Source organism: Rutilus rutilus (assembly GCF_951802725.1).
Source record: "Rutilus rutilus genome assembly, chromosome: 22".
Lineage (NCBI taxonomy): Eukaryota > Metazoa > Chordata > Actinopteri > Cypriniformes > Leuciscidae > Rutilus > Rutilus rutilus.
In genome coordinates, this window is record NC_140227.1 from 8,829,668 (window position 1) to 8,852,523 (window position 22,856).

General features: G+C 39.0%; 1 protein-coding gene across 3 annotated transcripts in view; it reads right to left on the reverse strand.

The window, feature by feature from the left end:
* draxina (dorsal inhibitory axon guidance protein a) overlaps positions 1 to 22,856 on the reverse strand; it is a 45,305-nt gene that overhangs the window by 16,449 nt on the left and 6,000 nt on the right. Inside the window, exons 2-3 of one of the 3 annotated variants that reach the window (XM_084395667.1) lie at positions 12,462 to 12,954; positions 4,626 to 4,822 (exon numbers count right to left, since the gene is read on the reverse strand). In XM_084395667.1, coding sequence (XP_084251793.1) covers positions 4,626 to 4,822; positions 12,462 to 12,936 — 672 coding nt within the window. In that variant the 5' untranslated portion in view covers positions 12,937 to 12,954. Of the gene's footprint in view, positions 1 to 4,589; positions 4,823 to 12,461; positions 12,958 to 22,856 lie in introns of all 3 variants that reach the window. The other 2 variants (XM_084395665.1, XM_084395666.1) reach the window with 2 other exon arrangements.

Genomic DNA, 22,856 nt, shown 5'->3' on the forward strand with positions numbered 1-22,856 from the left:
TGAAAGACGCTTACTTTCAGATTCAGATAATACCCCGTCACAGGCCATTCTTGAGATTCGCCTTCGACGGTCAGGTATATCAATACACCGTCCTTCCGTTCGGCCTGTCTTTAGCACCCCGTACATTCACAAAGTGCATGGACGCAGCTCTCGCTCCCCTGAGAAATCAGAGTATGCGGATTCTGAACTATTTGGACGATTGGCTGATTCTGGCACAGTCAGAGATATAACTTATATCTCACAGAACAGTGCTTCTCAGCCATCTGGAAAGCCTGGGTCTCACGGTCAACTGGACCAAGAGCTCATTACTGCCCAGTCAGTCAGTCTCTTTTCTGGGAATAGAGCTGGACTCTGTGGCTATGACGGCCCGCTTCCAACTTAGGTTGGGGCGCTCTTTTTGAGGGCATACCGGTCTTTGGCCTGTGGTCAGACCGGGAGAAACGCCTTCATATAAACTGTCTGGAGATGATAGCGGTTGAGAATGCGCTGAAGCGCTTCCTCCCACACATATGGGGCCACCACGTTCTAGTCCGTACGGCCAACATGTCTGTGGTGTCCTACGTGAACCGCCAGGGCGGTGTCAGATCCAGGAATCTCTGCGATCTGACAGAACGCCTACTCGTTTGGGCTCATCACTCGATACGCTCGTTGAGAGCCGCGCATGTGCCGGGCCACCTGAACGACGGCCCAGACAGACTGTCCAGGGACAATGTTCCCCCAGGAGAATGGTCCCTGCATCCTCAGACAGTCCAGTTGCTATGGCGCCTTTTCGGCAAAGCGGAAGTCGACCTTTTTGCGTCAAAAGACAACGCTCATTGCCCAAGGTTCCTCTCGAAGAGCGAGGATGCGCTGGCCCAAACTTGGCCCAGCTGCCCTCTGTATGCTTTCCCTCCAATCTCGCTGTTACCACAGGTAATCAAGAGGATCAGGGAAGCGTGCCACTCGGTGCTCCTCATAGCCCCGTGATGGGAGAACCAAACCTGGTTCCCAGAGCTAAGGAGGCTGTCACACGTAGCCCCATGGCCGATTCCGGTGAGGAGAGATCTTCTCTCTCAAGCCGGCGGATCAATTTGGCATCCTCATCCAGAGCGCTGGTCTCTGCATGCATGGATAATCAACGGATACCCGTTGCCTTGCCAGAAGGGGTTGTGAACATGATCACGCAGTCTAGAGCTCCTTCTACGAGAAGGCTATATGCGTCTAAATGGTCTGTGTTCTCCAAATGGTGTGCCGACAAAAGTCTAGACCCACGAACTTGTGGGGTCTCGTGGGTGCTTTGCTTCCTTCAAGAGCTGTTGGACGAGGGCAGGTCCCCCTCCACGCTCAAAGTGTATGTTGCGGCCATTGCAGCGTTCGCGGAGTCGACGTGCGGCCGGTCAATAGGAGGGAACGAGCTCATCGTCCGCTTCCTTAGAGGAGCCAGGAGGATGAATCCCCCGCGGCCCCCGTCGGTTCCTATTTGGGATCTTTCTTTGGTCCTAGAGGCCCTGAAAACATATCCCTTTGAACCATTAGATTCCGTAGATCTAAAATACCTCTCGCTCAAAACCGTTTTTCTGATAGCCCTGTCATGGCGTTGACAAGGGGTTCCCGTAGCGTAAGCAACTTACACAATATGAGAGAACCTCTCGTAAGAGAACGTACTCGGTTACCTAATGTAACCTCGTTTCTCTCTAGAAGAGGGAACGAGTATTGCGTAACCTGCCGTGCTCGCGCCACGAGGTTATTTCGCTTCAGTCGATGAAAACCAGGGAAGCAGCCCCCGAGCCCGTCCTTTTATACGCTAAGCCACTCCCATTCTGGCGGGCTGTGACGCGTGAGGGCGTGACGTCACGCAGGGCTCAGTGGTAGGCTGCTGCAGTTGCCGCAGGGCAGCCAATGAGCACGCTAGATAGCCTGCTATGGGTCTGCTGGCTGCTGCACTGCGTTGACAATAAATACAAAAATGAAGGATAATTTTTTGGCTTCATATCTCGAGAAAAGATGACTTTACCCGTAGCGTAAGCAACTTACGCAATACTCGTTCCCTCTTCTAGAGAGAACCGAGGTTACATTAGGTAACCGAGTACGTTTTTGGAGTTAGACAATGTGAAGATAAAGTGAACCTGCAGGGTTTTGTGTTTAATGCATGTGACCATTTATCAAACCATGCCATAGTTTCAAAGTGAACTAAACTCAAGAAGACCTCCTGACATGGTTTGAGTTATTTTGGAGGTTTCACATACACTTGCACGATTTTCAGGGCTTTTTTTCTCTCTGAAATGCTCTTGCGCAATGTGATCGAGTGGCAGTGTGCTGCTGAAAATCTGAACAAACAGCTTCTCATACATGCGAATCGTCAGTTCTTGTTCTGTCTGTTCATCAAGATGCAATAAAATGTGTTTTTTCAAGTGTGTCTGTTGCTTGCATCTAAATAACAGCATTTCTTGTCAGATTTCTGAGATGTCTCACAAGTCTCATACAGTCACTTAGATGAGCAAAATTACATGCCATTGCCTTCATCTGATTGTTGCCAGGGGGTAACATCCTGGTTGGGATCTTTTGGAATAATGTATAGAGCAGCAGGTGCTACCAGCCTGATCTTATGAAATGCGTCTCTATAGCACGCATTGTATTTATCGTACAATTTATACGCAAAAATGAGTTTTTACTTGCATATGATAAATACACTGCACAATAAATACAATGCATGCTATATAGATGCATTATATGAGATCGGGTTGGTGCTATACACAGAAACAGCAGAAGGTTTGACTTTAACATATTTTGCTCTTCTGGTGTTTATAAAAGTAAATAGTATCTATCTTACCTCTATTACTTCACTGTGACTTTTTTTTTAAATACATTGAACTCTTATCTTAAAAGATCCTAAAAGTCTCCTCAAGATATGATCTATTTAAGATTTAAGTTTGGAAACTAGCGACTTCTGTTGACATAATGGGTCCTTATTTTAACGATAAAAGTGCATGGTCTAAAGCGCACAGCGCAAGTGCACTTAGGGCGTGTCCGAATCCACTTTTGCTAGTTTAACGACGGGAAAAATGGTTGGCGCACCCGGTGTATGGTCTAAAAGGGTTGTCCCTATTCTCTTAATGAGTAATGGGTGTGTTTTGGGCATAATGTGCATAAAAACAATCAAAGTCTCATCTCCCATTTCATTTAAAAGCCAGTTGTGCTCGCGTCATGGTGGATTTGCTACTTACAAGGCGGAATTTGCAAGCGGAAAGACTGAACGCTTCTGCAGAGAGGAAACGCATCTGCTCGTGTGCGAGGTTAAAGCGTGCAAGCAGACCATCTACGGGACAAGTTGGATTCCACCGTATCTACCATATGTACACAATAATAATCGTTTACATTGTAATCCTTTTTTAATATTTAGCATGTTTGTGTGCTGCTGCATGACCCTGTGTGTGTAATAAGCAGAGTGTAAGCGCGTTGTGCATCCGCCTATAGGCGCATATTAATAATGTGTCCTTTAAATAACAAAAAAAATACTGCGCCATTGACCAACAAAAACCTGAGTATTTCAGTTGCCTCAAAATAGCAACGCGCCAACAATGCGCCCGAACACACCTCGTTTTCAGACCAGCAAGCCCATGGGCGCACAGATGGGCGCTAATGCATTTGCTATTTCAACAACGTGGCGCAGGACGTGAAAATGATAACAGCGTCGGGCTGAAACTAGCACAAGAAAAAAACACTTGCGTCGCACCTGGCGCTGCATTGTGCCGAGTGTATGATAGGGCCCAGAATGTTCACCATAATCAGCTTATGCTGAAATTGGCCATCATAATGGCTCACCCGCAGATGCTAATGTCAACTAAGCCCTGATCTCTTGGTATCACATTCGCCAGCTTTCATTTTCTTTTCTGCATTATTTTATCAAAAATATGATGATTTACTGCCTTGTAAGCATTTATATTTCCATGAGGAAATGCAAATCTAGTTTTTATTAATATCAGTACCCAGGCCTAGTGATGCCTCTCAAGGGAATTTAAATAAATACAGGGAGTGGTTAAAAGATATCTAGGGAGCAGAACAGAGCAGAACAGATGGCTGTGAGAAAGAGGAGCAGGAGGATGGGCGAGCGACATCTCACCCCTCACTCGCTCTGTTGACAGCTCCCATCCTCCACCTCCTCCCTAGTGCAAAGCGAGCTGGGTAATTTTGCTTGTATACAATCCAGCCCCAGGCGGCACTCTGTAATAAGCACGGCACAGAAGCACAGGTAAATAAATCTGTGTGATGAAGCACCTCACACCACAAGGATGACAAGTACCTCCACTACTGGCTCCAAACAGCATTTCAGTATCTATATCTGCGTCATGCGCAGTTCAAATGAAGATGTTCATTTTGGGATCCAACAACAAAATGACAGAGTGGAAAAAGACTAAAATGCCCAAGCAGCTAAATTTTTTACAATAAAATAAGGATGCTGGTGAGTTGTTTAACCAAGATCTTGAAAAAAAAAGTCAATCTGCTCTGTCTTTTTCCCCCAAACAATGCAAAAACACTTCAGCAAATTTTGTAGGCAATGAGAGGAATAACAGCATCTTAGAAAACTAAACACTCTGACCAACACAACAGACCTTCGTATTCAAGGACGCTTCTGCTAGCCAGGGTACCTGGGGTTTGGTGGAGGCTGGGGGCAGTGTTGGGGGATGCTCCTCGATTGCCATGGTTACCAAAATGGGGGAGAGACGGGAGGGAGCTTCAGTGAGTGGAGCATTGTCGTAATTAGGAGGGGAGGTATAAAGATCCTCAAATGCATTCATGTCCTTCAACAAGGAGTCTAATTCTGGTTCAGGGTCATAGAGATCCCCTAAGAGAAAAAGAGAGAGAAACTATGGTTGGTTTTTAATCAAATTAGCATTTAAAGTCCAGACCTGGCAATTTTCAGAAATTTTCTTTTCTACTCCATTTAGGGCCCTTTGGACACCTCAGGACTTTATTGTTTAATATGATTAATTTACATACACTACCAGTCAAAAGTTTAGAATAATTATGATTTTTAAAAATGTTTTTGAAAGAAGTCTCTTCATTTTAACAGTAATGTTGATGAAATATTTTACAACTTAAAATAACTGTTGTCTATTTTAATATATATATATATATATATATATATATATATATATATATATATATACAGTACTGTGCAAAAGTCTTAGGCATGTTAATATCCCCCACCCCCCGTCCCCCCAAAAAAGTGGTTTTAAGTCAGTTATTTATATATTTTGCTGTAGTGTGTCAGTAGGAAATATCAGTTTACATTTCCAAACATTCTTTTTGCCATTAATTGCAATAATCCAGTGAGATTTGTGTATGCACAAGGAGTCTGACAACAGCCGGTATGATCTGATCTCACCATCATCGAGTACGTCTGTGATTACATGAAGAAACAGGAAAAACTGAGACAAACTAAATCCAGAAGAACTGCGGGAACGTCTCCAAGATGCTTGAAGAAACCTTCCTGCAAAGCTACAGTACTGTGAAAAGTACTGGCACTTGTGTTAAAATGCTGTAAAGTGAGAATGCTTTCAAAAATAAAATCACAAATTAAATTTATTTATGATTTAACTTCTATTAACTTATTATTTCTTACAGAGCTCAGCCAATCTATTCCAGCTTTACTCAATCTCATAAAAAGGTTCGGGAAATTTTCTGCCTATAAGATAAATCAGTCTAAATCCTCTATTTTATTTCTAAATCAAGAGGAAAAGTCAAAATTATCATACTTAACTTCCAGTCTTAATGTTACAGATTCATTTACATACTTAGGACTCCAGATTGTGGCAGATATAGAAAAAATAACCTCATTGAACTACAATGCCCTAACAAAGTCTGTAGATAGATGGTCAGGTTTACCAATCTCATTAATCTGTCGCATTAATATATTAAAAATGAATACACTACCCAAAATAATTTATTATTTCCAAAATATCCCTTTGCCCCCCACTACCTCATTTTTCACCATTCTACGAAGAATGTTTATCCAGTTTATTTGGAATAATAAACACCCAAGAGTCCGGACATCTTTGCTTTACCTACCATACGATAGGGGAGGATTGAAACTCCCAAATATTCAAGCATACTATTGGGCATCCCAGTTAAGAGCGATAATGTTTCATTTTTCGGCAAGTGCTCCTCCTAAATGGCTAGAAATAGAAAATTTATTTGTGAAATCAAAGATTCCTTTTAACTTGTATCTTTATTCAGCCAATATAAAAATATTACAGAAAATTTTGAGTGGAATATCATTTAATCCAATAGTACTGAACATGATTAATGTCTGGGGGAAAGTACGAATTCATCTAAAGGAAAAAGAGTCTCTATCTGTATTTAGCCCAATATGGGGGAATGATAATTTTATACCTGGTCGAAAAGATTTAGGCTTTCGACTCTGGGCTCAGAATGGTGTGTGGAAAGTTAAAGATCTATACAAAGATGGCGTTCTAATGTCATTTACTGATATTACTGATAAGTTCAAAATCCCTAAAAAACATTATTATAAATATTTGCAAATTAGGAATTTTATACGTACTGCCCGGGGACAAGGACTTGCTGAGCCAGAGCTAACTAATCTAGAGAAATGTGTATCTAAACCAAGCCTTGGTGGAGGACACATATCTTGTTTATACAACATGTTATTGTTAGGTTCTCAGGAGTCACCCAGATTAGCCATGTGGGAACAAGACCTTGGATTGAAGATAGATAAGGAAAAATGGGAGCAAACATGTGCAAAAGCTCAAACACAGACAGTTAACAGCAGACTAAAACTGTTACAGTACAATTGGCTTATGCGTATTTATATAACTCCGGTAAAACTAAATAAAATTTATAGCAACATACCAGATACTTGTTTTAAATGTAACAGTACAAAAGGCACATTAATTCATTGTATGTGGTAATGTGATAAAATAAAAGAGTTTTGGAAAGAAATTAATAATATGATATGGCATATAGTCTCAGTGAGATTGCCACTGGATCCTGGGCTTTTCATTATTGGTATTCAATTAATTAAATTCATTCAAAAGGACACTCAAGTATTGATAGACATGTGTATTCTACATGCCAAACGGCTCATCGCCATTTATTGGAAAAAGATAGAAAGGCCTACTATAACTCGATGGTTAAGAGAAATATCTTCATGCATTGCAGTGGAAAAGATAACATATATTCTTAAGGGTAAAGAAGACCAATTTAAGAGGATTTGGAGTCCCTTTTTATTATTTATTGAGCAAGGGGATATGAACAATATAATAGAGGAGGAACAAAATGCTTGATTAGGTATTATATTCATTTGAAAATATATTTTAATTTGCACTAACCCTATTTTATTTTATTTATCTCATCTGTGGCTATTATTGATTGCAGTGTATTGTTAACTCTGACTTCCAAAGTACATACTTTCTTATCCAATGTTGGTTTGTGCTATTGCACTTTCCATGTAATATGAGCCCCGGTGTTTGTTTGTTTGTTTGTTTGTTTGTTTGTTTGTTTGTTTTTGTTTTGTTTTTGTACATTATATGTGATGTTACAGACATGTGATGTACATTGTTGTGTAAGTGTTTAAGAAAATGCAATAAAAACAGTATTACGCAAAAAAAAAACCTTCTATTAACTAATTCAAATCAATATATGGTGTAACGACCCTTTGCGTTTAAAACAGCTTTTGTCCAGGTACACTTGCGCATAGTTTTTCAGGCAGCTCTGCAGGAAGGTTTCGTCAAGCATCTCGTAGACGTTCCCGCAGTTCTTCTGGATTTAGTCTGTCTCATGTATGTAAACTGATATTTCCTACTGACACACTACAGCAAAAGATATAAATAACTGACTTAAAACCATTTTTTGGGGTGGGGGATATTAACATGCCTAAGACTTTTGCACAGTACTGTATATACAGTGGGTACGGAAAGTATTCAGACCACCTTAAATTTTTCACTCTTTGTTATATTGCAGCCATTTGCTAAAATCATTTAAGTTCTTTTTTTTTCCTCATTATTGTACACACAGCACCCCATATTGACAGAAAAACACAGAATTGTTGACATTTTTGCACATTTATTAAAAAAGAAAAACTGAAACATCACATGGTCCTAAGTATTCAGACCCTAAAAAAAAAAACGAATGCTTTTATTCAGCAAGGATGCATTAAATTGATCAAAAGGGACAGTAAAGACATTTATAATGTCACAAAATATTTAATAATTTCAAATAAATGCAGTTTTTTTTTTCTTTTTTTTTTCTTTTCTTTTTTTTTCAAAATATCCTGGAAAAAAATATTACTGTTTTCACAAAAATATTAAGCCTTTTCTGATGTGACACTGATCAACAAAGGACAAAAAAGTTTGTTAATGTTAAATTTAAGTTGACAGAAACTTTTCCATCCTCTGCAGCAGTCAAGTCATTCTCCATTCAGCATCTTCAAACAGCATGTCGCATTAGGCTATGACAGTGAGCACAAGAAAAACTATCTTCATGATGCTACAATTTAATGCATAATCTGAACATAAAGGTCTGTGCTTTTGTTTAAAAGGACAGTATTTTAATGAAGTCTTTTAGTGATTCTGAATGGTGTGGTACTCGCTATTGTATGTCTGTTAGATGAGAGCGTTAGTAGTGGACTGAATAAATCATGTCATTCATACTCACAGTAACTAGAATTTAAATCCCTGATGAACAAGGCTCAGTAAAATGTTGAATAGATGCAATACCTTAGGTGTTGCACACAAACAATATCTCTAATCTTTGTGTTGTAAACTTTTTTAGCTAGGATCGTCCATGACTATATATATTTTTCCACCTTTTCTATCATCTTATCTTTCATGCCTGTTGTCCTGTTAAAATAAATTTACATTCGCAGAATCGCCAATTTTGAGTAAATATTTTCAGCATTTTATCAGATTTGTAACAATTTGTTTATAAACCTGTTGTAAACTAAACACAGACTTAAAGGTCTCCCTGCAGCTTGCAGGTTTAATTTTTGAAAGTGAAGAATTTAATGGGATAGTTCTCCCAAAAATGAAAATTCTGTCATCCTTTAAGTTGTTCCAAACCTGTAAGAATTTCTTTCTGCTGAACACAAAAGAGTGGAGGTGGGCAGCTGTTGACCTAAACTGGGGATATCGTCAGACAGTAGAAGGAATACTTCAAGGATCTCCTCAATCCCACTGACACGTCTTCCATTGAGGAAGCAGAGGCCGAGGGCTAGGAGGTGGACTCGTCCATCACCCAAGCTGAAGTCACCGAGGTAGTTAAGAAAAAGCTCCTCGGTGGCAAGGCAGTGGATGAGGGGGTGGATGAGATCCGCCCTGAGTACCTCAAGTCTCTGGATGTTGTGGGGCTGTCTTGGCTGACACGCCTCTGCAGCATCGCGTGGTGGTCGGGGACAGTACCTCTGGACTGGCAGACCGGAGAGTGTGTTCCAACTACAGGGGGATCACACTCCTTAGCCTCCCCAGGAAAGTCTATGCCAGGGTACTGGAAAAAGGAGAATTCGGCCGATAGTGGAACCTCGGATTCAGGAGGAACAGTGTGGTTTTCGTCCCGGTCGTGGAACACTGGACCAGCTCCATACCCTCTCCAGGGTGCTGGAGGGTTCATGGGAGTTTGCCCAACCAATCCACATGTGTTTTGTGGATTTGGAGAAGGCATTCGACTGTGTCCCTCGCGGCGTCCTGTGGAGGGTGCTCTGGGATTATGGGGTCCGGGGCCCTGTGCTAAGGGCTGTCCGGTCCCTGTACGACCGGAGCAGGAGCTTGGTTCGTATTGCCGGCAGTAAGTCAGACTTGTTCCCGGTGCATGTTGGACTCCGGCAGGGCTGCCCTTTGTCACCGGTTCTGTTCATAATTTTTATGGACAGAATTTCTAGGCGCAGCCAGGGGCCGGAGAGTGTACGGTTTGGGGACCACAAAATTTAGTCTCTGCTTTTTGCGGATGCTATTGTCGTGTTGGCCTCATCAGACCATGACTTTCAACGTGCACTGGGACAGTTTGCAGCCGAGTGTGAAGCGGCTGGGATGAGAATCAGCACCTCCAAGTCCGAGGCAACCTGAACATGGTTCTCAGTCGGAAAAGGGTGGCTTGCCCACTTCAGGTTGGTGGAGAGTTCCTGCCTCAAGTGGAGGAGTTCAAGTATCTTGGGGTCTTGTTTACAAGTGAGGGAAGGATGGAACGGGAGATTGACAGACAGATCGGTGCAGCTTTTGCAGTAACGCGGTCGATGTACCGGTCTGTCGTGGGGAAGAAGAAGCTGAGCTGTAAGACGAAGCTCTCAATTTACCGGTCGATCTACGTTCCTACTCTCACCTATGGTCATGAGCTGTGGGTCCCGGGGGAGACCCCGGGGAAGACCTCGGACACGCTAGAGCGATTATGTTTCCCGGCTGGCCTGGGAATGCCTTGGTATTCCCCCAGAAGAGCTGGAGGAAGTGTCTAAGGAGAGGGAAGTCTGGGCATCTCTGCTTAGACTGTGACCTGGCCCCCGAATAAGCGGAAGAAGATGGATGGATGGATGGATGGATGGATGAACACAAAAGAAGATATTTTGAAGTTTGTCATTAACCAACAATTGTTTTTCCATACTATGGAAGTCAATAGCCTCTTTCGCTCTGGGTAATTCTAGGAACTTAGTTATAGGAACTAGCAGCCAGGGTGGTTCCCCGAGAACTAAATGTTCCCCTTTTATTTTGACAGCGCTGAGAACGTCAGAGCCTCCAAAGAAGAAGAAGAAGAACGTCAGAGCCTGAGCACACAGTGCTCACATTCTCCGTCTTCATTAGTTTACGATCTGTCTAACAGTCCTGTCTAATACGTTATTAGATATAACTGTTATACAAAGAAAGTAGACAGTATATGAAAAAGTATTCGTTTTTGCCGTGTGGTTGATGTCCAATGACGCTAGCTTAGCAGAAATACATAATAATTTTTCGCTTCTCCCCTCAAAGTTGCATTGGATTTTCTCCTTAGTGTAAATGTTGAGAGGTCCATCTATCACTGTTCGTAGAGTTAGTTTCTGGAGTAAATACATTTAAAAAAAAATTAAAAATGTTGGGTGTTGGTGTTTCACATTTGTTCGGCCAATCACCATACACTTCCATCTCTGGTAATTCCTATAGTGCTGGGTTAGACCCTACTCTGAAGTATGAGCTAATTTAGTTACCCCAAAAGGCGTTTCTAGAACTAAAATCGTTAGTTCCTGCAATGCGAACACGCCAAAAAGCGAGTACTTCCACCATTAGTCCTAGTAACTATGAAAAGGTCCCTCCAGTGCGAAATCCCCAAATGGGGCCCATCAATTGTTTGGTTATCCATATTCTTCAAAATATCTTATTTTGTGTTCAGCAGAAGAAATAAATTCATACAGGTTTGGAACAACTTGAGGGTGAGTAAATGATGCCAGAATTTTCATTTTGGGTGAACTATCCCTTTAAGACATATGAATATTTTAACTTGTAAGGTAAAATAAAAATGTCTGTCTTCATTTTTTGTAGTTAGCTTTAAATAATAATAATAATATATATATATATATATATATTATTATTCAAATAAAATAAAATAAAAACTGTGAATATAAATGTGAACACAGACACTATCATAACTAAAAAAGAGTCTTCTCCTTTTTTTTCTCTCTGTTCAATCTGATCACTAAAATAAGTCTTATTTTAGGTTCTTGTAAAGATTGAAGCCAATTGTGAACACCCAATGCAACTATTGCCATTGAGAGTGGTTTCTTTGTTCTTTTGCCTGGATGTTTACAAAATTATTTAAAAAGAAAGATACAACAACAGAACCATGAACTTGCGAGTACGTTGTTAAATTATTATATACATTTTCATTTAAATCTCAGTTTTTTTTTTTTTTTTTAAGAAAATATTTTTTATGTCAAAGAGGATTGGCTGATAAAAAAACGTTTGGGAATCCCTGCCACGGAGAAAAGAAAATCATTCAAGTCTGAAGCAATATGTGACTGAGCAAATGTCAACAGAATTGTCCTTTTTGGTAACACTTTATTTAAATAGTCCACTTTCTACTAACTATAAGTAACTTTGCAACTACATGTCAACAAACTCTCATTAGAGTATTAGTAGACTGTTAGTAGACTGTTTGCTTAATATCTGCCAACACTTTATTCCGATGGTCCCCCGACAGACTATAAGTAACTTGGCAACTGCAAATCAACTTATTCTACTAACCCGAACCCTAACACCTAACCATAACCTAACAGTCTACTAACAGGCTACTAATTCTCTATTGAGAGTTAGTTGACATGTAGTTGCAAAGTTACTTATAGTTAGTAGAATCTCTAAACTGGACTATCGAAATAAAGTGGAACCTCATTTTTCTGTGAACAATACCGTTAACCTTTCTTTGTAGAATGTAAAATCTTATCTGGCTAACTATACTTAGTTAGTCAGATAAAATTTTATATTCTTTCAGAATGTTCAGAAAATCTTTATTACCTTTAGTGCGACCTTTGTCTCTTTTGCCTCCCTGCTTTCTATGCTCAGCCAGATGCCCATGGCCACGTCTCCTGCCTTTACGATTGAACTCTCCCTCTGGTGGATGATTTCCCCGCCGCATATGAGCAGGACCCCTGACTTCATCGTGAACCTCCACCCTCATACTGTCTCCAGGCCCCATCTCCAGCCTTACAGGGCTCAGGCCCTCTAGACTTGTCCCATCATCCTCCGGTCGGTCCACAGGCCTTTGAGAGAGCAGTCCAGCATTATCACTCTCTTTGCGTGACCAGTGTCTTCTTCGCTGGCTGTCGCCCAGAAGACCCATGTCAGGGTCTGGCTTGGAGTCAGTGGTGGAGGTGGAAGACCTGGTCATACTCTGTTTGGCATTTTCAGATGGGATCTCAGAGCTGTGCGAGGTGTGGGACAGTGTGATAAGGAGCAGGGCAAAGAGGTGACACAAGCCCGGAGCTGCCATCTTCAAACACAGCGCCACCTGCTGGTTAGGGCACAATCAGGTCAGCTGATAGAAAACAGACAGATAGATACAGTATATTTGTACTTTAAATACATTTGAGTGTACACATCTTATTTATTACATATAATTAATCATTAATTCCTAAATATCATTAACTATTGGGACATGACGTGTAGAACTAACACTGATTTGTCATAAAGTCATCAAATTATCTGATATTGTAAGAGACTAATGGACCCTTTTCAAATGCTGTCATGACACGTTTCCACAGTTAAGCTGGAGATCATAAATCTATTTTCATTTTTAAAAAGTTGAATATACATTTATAACTCTATACTTTGTGCTTTATTACCTTTGCATAAAATCACTGAAAACTGGTTAAAGGTCACATTGAGTCCGAAATTTTCGTATGTGTTTTTCGTCATTCGGTGGCTCTGAATTGTCAAAATACCTCTCAAAATGCTTGCTACGGATGCAAAAAACGCAGAAAATCGAACCCGATCCGAAAATTTCGTACGATAATTTCGTACTCAGTGTGCAATAACCTTATGAATGAATGTATCTAATATAACATTTGAGGGAGAGACAGCAAATCTTCTGAAAAATGTTATCTCTCAATATTTTTCCTCATAGAAATGTTATCGTAGAGTTTGCTATTAGGGGAAATGAGAACGCAAAGAAATATTTATATATTTGTTGTAGTTTCTTTTGGATATACAAAAAATATCATTATTATAATTTCAAAACCTGAAAACATGCTCATCATGGAAAAGGTGTTATTAAAGTCACTTTATGTATAAATTACATTTTTAATGTATTTTGAATGAATGAATAGATTAATCATCATCATGTTGTTAACACACTTATTCATTATATCCAATTAGACTGACAGACCACTCATAACATCCAACTGCACTTCTCAATGTTTGTGTACAAGAATCCAGCCCTGACACAAATGTTGGATGTTATGGCCAATATCCCCATAATAATGCTTATTATAACTTATCTTAGTTAGCTAAGCTTAAATTCATCAAAACTGGAAAAAAAGACACATTTTTAAGGAAAAAACTTTTGACTATATTGGCTAGAAGTTAAAATCAGGACATCTCAAACCAGAGCATCATAGTACCCACAAACCCACAAACATACTTACATATTTAAATAATAGCCTTGCTTTGCTTTGCTTTAACATAAACAAGAGCTCAAAGGCAACCTAAATGTGTTGAGAAAACTTGCCAGACTAAATATCATGTTTGGATTCCCACTAGGCCAAGAATAAGAGGATCCAAAGGAAGAATCTTTCCTCAGGTGGCATATCAAAGTCAAGCTTATGAGGAGGTTCTTACCATGCATCTCACCATGCAAATCAGTGACATGGGTCTTACTTTGATCATCCGAGGTCTCCTCTCATCCTCAGATTTTCCCCTTAGTAAATCTAGCCCCTTCACTCTGTATTTTGTCCCTGAGAGCTGCTCACGTTGCCTCAAACAGCAGGCATCTATCCCTGCATTTAAGACTGATACAAACATGCTAACTTTACACCTAAGATGTCTTTATCTTTCTGATTATTTGTCATATTTGTAATGATAGAGTAAGGCTATTCTTATGATGGATTCAAGTCATGTCAGAATGATTAAAGAATGTCACCAATAATTACTTGTGGGAAACTCTGGAAGTAAAGTTTGCAGGCATTTTGTGTATTGTTGATGAGGAAATTAGCAATGAAGCTTACCAGAAAATACCATTAATTTAACCGGTTAAAGGCATGGTTAATGACTCCAACAGACTGTAAATAATAATAATAGAAAAAATTATTAGATGCAGTCACAACCAAATACACTGCATGCTGATTTCCTAAGGGCTGCACTGAAAAGGTAGCTACACATGTAGAAATATGCAAGTGAAATCCTCATTTGTTAAGATGTACATATTAAGATATCCTCATTAGGCAGACATTTTACAGTTTTGTCACCAGATCCATTTTACCTGGCACAAATGTTTTTTTGTGGTACATTAATGAATTAAATTATACGGATAATTAAACGACGGATTGGAGATTTTGGTGGCAGAGAGGTGGATCAAACAGCAGCCATTTAACTATTTATAAACATAAACAAAGAAGGTAATATAAATCACAGGAGTAGAAAATATGTAACTTGTATTTCGTTAGCCTCATAGCATAATTGCCTATGTCATCTTTTTTTAAATACTACTTAGGCAATTATGACTACTTAGGCAATTATTACAATAATGTAGTTTGGCATCTGTATGAAGACAATACTGAATAAAGGGCTGAACCAAACGCAGGTCTTAAATATACAGAAAATAACGAGCCACTAAACTAGAAACAGGTGTACAACACAATCAGTTACTATGGAAACAAATTAGTGACTAGAACAAAGGAAACCAGAAGGAAACACAGGAAACAAGAATATACAAGCAAAAAGTAACACATAGGTCTCGCCAGGTGTTTTTTTATTTTTATTTTTCAAAAAGTGGAGGGAACATGCACAAATGACACTACCCTATTAATTTCTTTATACAGTATGTGAAAGTTTTGAGAAAATTAAAGTACACCCATTATTCATTTGGGCTGGCTGAATATATGAAGATCCCAATCTTTACAGCATTGGCTGTACATATTAAAGAAATAATATGTTCTTCTTTACAGCAATCTTTAATTCTTTAACAACAATCTTTACAGCATTGGCTGTACTATATTAAACATATAGTACATATTAAAGAAAAAAGCTCCAAAAATGTTTTGCCGCTTAAGACGCATGTACAACTATCATTGGAGGACATTGCTCTTCATTGCCTTGGTGACTGGAGAGCACATTAAGAAGACTTAGATTGCAGCTCCATCTCATACCATTATTGCATTTTAATTGGTATCTCAGTGCTTTGATTTAGGTAATGAATCAAGCTCAATGAAATAAAGCAGAATTTAATGAGAGTCTGGTACAACTGGCGGTAATGAGAAGAGTTTAATATGCCATAGTTTATATAACAATACGCAATACAAAATTTGTTTATAAAACACATTTAAAAACAACCAAGGCTGACCAAAGTGCTGCACAGAAAAGAATAAAAATAAAAAATAAAACTACCACAATTAAAAAGTACACAACAATAGTAAAACAATAATCCAACCTATGGTCAAGGAGTATTGAAAGCAAGAGAAAATAAATATCAAGAGAAAACAAAAGCGCGATGGCCTCGTTTTTAAAGCCTGGATCTAGGCACGATGAGTAAGCAGAGATCACTGGATCTCAGAGTTCTAGAAGGAGTGTACAGATGGAGCGGAGCAGATCAGTCAGGTACTGAGGGGCCAAATTATTAAGTGCTTTATAAACATATAGTAGAATTTTAAAATCAATTCTTTATTTGACAGGTAGCCAGTGCAGTGCAGATAAAATAGGAGTTACTGGCTCAAATGTACAAGTCCCAGTGAGGAGTCTAGCAACTGAGCTTTCACTTCCACAATCAGATTCAAAAATGTTTTGCACACACAGCAGGGTTTAGGACAACTTTCTCCCACCAATCTCTGCCATGTACTCTCATCCATAGATAATTATTTTAGGAGCTACAGTGGCACTAGAACCCTGTATTGCTCCACATATTTGGCCTACATATTGATTAGACATTTATTTAAGTAATATAACTATAAAACCGCAAACAACACAGGCTCATTGAAAAATGGGCCTGTCACAACATTTCTGCAAAGAGTGGCACAAAAAAAGTTCTATAGAGTTCTGCAGCCGTGACGTCAAAACCCCAAAGACTAATTTGCCAGTAGGCCTATGGGTTTTTATAATGTGTTTTTCAAATTATAAATAAAGTAAGGACTGTGGTAAACATACCTTGATGATACTTGGACCTTTTGCTCTACAACATAAATGACACATATATCGAAAACATTTTATTGAATTTTTAAGCTATGTTTATTTAAAAAAATGTTTAAGTAACTAGAAGAATGTTTGGGGTGTAAGTGTGTGCAGTTTATGTTTAAGTACAAAACGTCCCAAGTACCGTCAAGTTTTGTTTACCACAGACCTAATTTTACTCATAAATTAAAAAACAAAACAAAACAAAAAACACTATAAAACCCCTTAGGAAAATCTTGAGGGAACCGCTGGCAAATTAACCCTCTGACGTCACAGCTGCAGCACTCTACTGTGTTAGAAAATACCAACTACACTAAACCCTTCCCTAAACTTAACCGATAGTGTTAACAAAAGCAAATGTAAGATACAAATTTATTTGCTGAAGCAATCATGCCATTTTCGCTTGCTTCCACAAGTCCTTGAGCTCTTTTATCAGACTTGTGTTTCAAGTCTGATAAAGGTGAGAAGGTGAGCTTCTGAACATGTTTACTATGTCAGAAAAGCCATGTGGAGCTAATTATGTAATGGAAAAGATGTTGATGTTTTACTGCCGCTGCGGTGAATTGTACTTTATGTATTGGTATGCGTTTGGTATTTTACGAAAAATATAGGTAATGGCATGTCTTTCCAATGAGCCTATATTGCATAAAAACATTATATATTCTTACTTTAACGTGTCACCCTGGGGTGCTTGGTGACCTTCTGGAATATTATATGTCATGCTCTATGGATTTCTTTTTAAATTCGTGTTTGACTGGTGGACGCTACATTCTTTGGAAATAGTTTTGATTTTTATTGGAAAACTTTTTCTTTAATTACCTTGAACAAAACTGAAAAACATTAACAAGATATAATCAATAATATTGTCATGATTCCTGTCTTGTGTTCCCCTTGTCTTGTATGGACTTTTATGTTTTGTAGTCCTTTGTAGTTTTTCTTGTTGATTAGTTCATGATTGTTCCCAGGTGTGTCTTGTCCGCCAATCTCCCCTTGAGTGTATATATACCCAAGTGTTTCTCATGTTCTTTGTCTGGTGTTGTCCTTCTATGAATCTTCTTATGCGTGTGCTTATTGTCAGTTTTGTTTGCCTTCCTTGCCCATGTCTGCATTTATCAGTTTTGCCTGGATTTACTTTTATTATGTTTGTTTGAATAAATGTTTGCTGCATCTGGATCCCACTCTTATTCCTCTGAAACAGCCACCGTTATAAATATAGTCAATCATTTTATCGATTCTCATTTGCTACATAAATCTACAACATTTTAAAAAACATTAAAATCATCACAGAATAAACTTTGCGTTGCTGTCCGCAATCGCGTCAAGGATCAGCCAAATTTCCACGTGCATCATAAAAAATCGGTTGTTAAGAAAAGTGCTGAGCTGAATTTTTGTGCCATCTAGTGATATTATAAGAGAATAAATTCAAATGCGCCTTTTACCCTGGGGCGCCTTTGGCCCCGTTGTACACTACACAAGAATGTTTCAATGGCTTTATGCATAAACATTATATTTGAATTATGGCGGCAACCCGAATATAGAATTTGATGTGCATGTAAACGTATTCATTAACAGGACCTGAAAACATTTCAATTCTATGCTACACTGACATGTAATGCTCTTTACATGTGCAGACACTTTGTTTGGATGCATGTAAAAATTACTTTAAAGTTTACAATTAGATTGAATTTATTTGAATTAATGAAAGTCAGAGGACATAATCATAGAAGTAGTGTTCATTTTGAGTTGCTAATGGCAGTGTACATATCGGTTTTAGCATTGTGTTAGTGCTACCATTAGCATTAGTATGAATTAGTGTTTGTATTGAGTTTATGGCATGCTTTAATGGGATTAGGGGTGTGTTTACATTGTGTTGATGTCAGCATTAGCATATTTAGGTCTCTCTGAGACTTTCTTCAATGTGGGAAAGGGGTAGTTCATCAACCTGGCACCCCGCTCAGGCAGCCATTCTGCTCTGCTAAGACAGCGACATATGATAAATTAATAAGGATGGGGTATTGATCTTGTGTGGGTCGATAGTTGGACTAGCCTTATCAGCCAGAGATGCACAAATGCACCTCACACCCTGCAGAGATAGTTGTGTAGGGTTGCTAACCAGGGGACTTTATTGTGGACTATTTAAGAACTCGTCTACAAAGGCTAAGTGAAGGAAATTGCATATGAGGCTGGGTAGCAAATCTCCTGCCAAAAAAAGGAGTTGCAGGCGCTTCATTTGGGAATACACACGGACTGTTTTGGACTATCAGTCAGTTGTACACACTGTGTGCTTGTTACAGCCGGAGAGGGTTTGGAGCGACTGCTGAGCTTTAGTTTTCACACAATTGCTAGTCTCTATTCAGTATGAGCGCTCCCCCGTAGAATTTTTAGTATGACAAATGTGTTCGTTGGTAGTTCATTAGTCTCTCATCCACCACACAAAAACAACATTGAAGACAACTAAAGAAATGAACAGCAATCGAACATAAAAAAAAATGAAGAAAAAAATGAAGCTGCTCAGATTCCCGAAAGGGCCTTACAAATGTATAGTCTGGGTGATCCAATACAAAAACTGCCCACTGTCATGGGACTAACAGGTGGACCTCTGAGGGGGCTGAAGGATGAAATTAAATATTGAGATGTGGGGGTTGTGACTCGTGCACCCTGCGGGGCTTAGTAGGACCTCACCCACAAAGACCACACATCATTTAAATAGGAGCCATGGTAAACATACACAACATCTGGCATGATATGGCAAAGGCCCAGTGCTCAGCCTTAAGGTAAGATGCTGACCGTGAGATGACAAGAGAGGAGAGATGCTGAGGGAGTGGGGAATCTTATGTATCCAATGCATGATTTATAAAGATGCTGGGCTGTGCAAAATCAATAATACAGCCATTGGCTGTAAAAATTTTGCCTATTTGTTCTACACACAATTGCTATGTGATTTCTAAAAGAACTTGATCAAAACAATATCCAATTTGTATACCAGTTCTCAATGCTAAATTGGACTTTGACAGTAAGAAACGGTTATTCGGTACTAATAATTATTGCAAGACTTTATACAGTTTGTATAAAGTATAAAAATTATTTCTATGGAAAGTCCCCATAAAACATGGATACCCAGTGTGTGTGTGTGTGTGTGTGTGTTCCAAACAAGGAACACTTAATACTAATGCAATTAATGTCCAATAAAGATTTGTTTAAAGAACTTTTTCAGGTTTTCCGTGGCCTAATCTAAAGTGACCTAAGCCCCCGTGTCAACAAGCTTCCCCCTAAATTTGGAATTGTATAGCATTAAAAAAAAATCTAAAACCGGGTTCAATGTGCAGATTTTGCTGTGGCGGTAGTGAAGAAAATAATAGACTAAATAATTGTGCCGCCATATCCTTTTAAACTCTGAGAAGAAAAAAATACTCGACGACCAATGCAGAGAAGCAAAGCTGTATGAAGAGTATGCGGCATGCGAGTAGTAGTGAATGATTGTTCATCATGAATGATTTGTCACTCTGTCTGCACTCAAAGATCTTCTATCACACAAACGGACCCAGCTTTTCGTGTCCACACCAATCTGTCAGTAACCAGCTTTCTGACAGATAGGCAGCAGCTAGTGAGACTGGGGAAACTCAGTCTGCATAGGAGACAGACAGGAGGTCATACAACTGTCTGGTGCAGTCATTACAACCTGTAGCTGAACACGCTCAAAACTGTGGAGATGAGAGTGGACTTTTTAGGAGGGACACCCCATCACTCCCCCTCCTCAAGATCACGAGCAGCACTGTGGCAGCAGTGGAGTCATTCAGGTTCCTGGGCACCACCATCTCTCAGGACCTGAAGTGGGACAATCACATTGACTCCATTGTGAAAAAGGCCCAGCAGAGGTTGTACTTCCTTCGCCAGCTGAGGAAGTTCAACCTGCCATAGCAGCTGCTGACACAGTTCTACTCAGCTATCATGGAGTCTGTCCTTTGTTCGTCTATAACTGTCTGGTTTGTTCAGCTACCAAATCAGACATCAGGAGACTACAACGGACAGTACAGACTGCTGAGAGAATTATTGGTGCCCACCCTCCATGACCTGTACTCTTCCAGAGTGAGGAAAAGGGCAGGCGAAATAATCACAGACTCCACTCACCCCGGACACCACCTGTTTGAACTGTTGCCGTCCAGACGGCACCTCAGATCACTAGGAACTAGAACATCTAGGCACAGGAACAGTTTCTTCCCACAGGCTATTTCCTTCTTGAACAGTTAAATGCCTTACAAATGCAATACCCCACTTTTTGTGCAATATCCTTGTAAATTCATTTAGTCCTATTTATTCATATTATTATCCACAATACTGTAAATATGTACATTATCTGTATATGTATGTACATTATCTGTATCTGTATCTCTATAATTTGGATCAAATATGGACAAACCCAACCGTTGGGTTAAAAATTGTAATTAAAAAATGTAACCCAATGGCTGGGTTTGTCCGTATTTGACCCACATTTGGCTTGAAACAACCCAGCATTTTTTAGAGTGTGTAAATGTTTATTCTGACTAAACCTGTGTCTTTATACTTTTTTTTTATTTGTTATTCTTGAATGTTATTATGTGTCTTGTTATATTTACTGTATATGTGTGCACTAGAAGCTTCAATAGCCTACCAAAGTAAATTCCTTGTTTGTGCAAGCACATTTGGCAATAAAGCTTTTTCTGATTTTGTAGAGGCATGTTTTTCCAATGAACCTGTGTTGATTGTTATGGTGGTCATCAGTACAATAAAAAAATAGTGATACTTTAAGTTTCAAAGCTTCAAGCAGATTAAAGTAAGCAATTAAAATGATATAAATTAATGAAATATATGGTTGTAAATATACAGGATATATATATGTATGTGTGTGTGTGTGTAATAACACACCTGTTCTCAAAATGCTGCAGAATTTGAGATTTTGTCCAAGTTAGCAAGTTAGTTAATTCCCTGAGCATAATACTTGGAGTTAAATGTTCAAATCACTAACCCTAGTATGACCAATAATAATAGTGATGTTTAATAATAATAGTGATGGTGTGAGTTGATGAAAAGCTAATAATTTGTTCAATCATACAAACTAAAACTATTAAAATAAAACACAAAAAAGATTAAATATTATACTTGTTTACCTGCATGTCATGTGACCATCAACCGACATCAGAAAATCTTGACCATGTGAATATGTTGTTAAATTACTACAAATAAATATTGCGGTCAATATAAGGTATTCGGCTGACAAAAACGTTTGGGAATCCCTGGCTTGGGGAAACAAGAATATATTCAATAGTCAAATTTGTCATCAGCAGGGTTATTATAGTAAAAAAAAAAAAAAAATAAATAAAAAAAAATAGCAAAAACACAAAAATTAGTAAAAAAAATTCTAAAAATGGATAAAAAAACATTTAATAAAAACGAATTAAAAAAATATGTATGTAACTATCATAGTGTCTGAATTATACTAAAATAGCACTGGTCATCAACCAAAATAATTATTCCAGTATATCTTGAATATGTTAATATTTTTAATAATCTATTTGACTGAAATAATCAAATATATATCCTATGGAAAAGCATTCCAGTAACCTAGTTCTCTGCAGTAACACAAGAAACAAATCACAAACACATGCTTCAATGTCAGACACATTCATATGAGATACAAGACATAGAAGTATAGCCACAACAAACAGAGATCTCAGTGGATTCATGCAGTAGTACTTCAGTAGTCTGTAGAGCAACGGCAGGCAAGTTTAGATTATATAAGATATTCAGCAAAGGGTCACAGCATGGAGCCTGGGATGGTGCTGGAAATTCAGTGAAAGACAACGAGACCCAGAACCAGAAAGAGAATGAAAGAAAAACAGAAAGAAAAAAAGCAAGGGGGGTGGAGTAACCACAGAGGATATGTGTGAGCACAACATGGTGTTCAGATCCTACCACTGTGTGAATAACTGATAAAAGCCTCCACAAGCGACTTGGATGATATTGTGCAAAAGTTTGAAAGGAATGTGAAGCTCACTA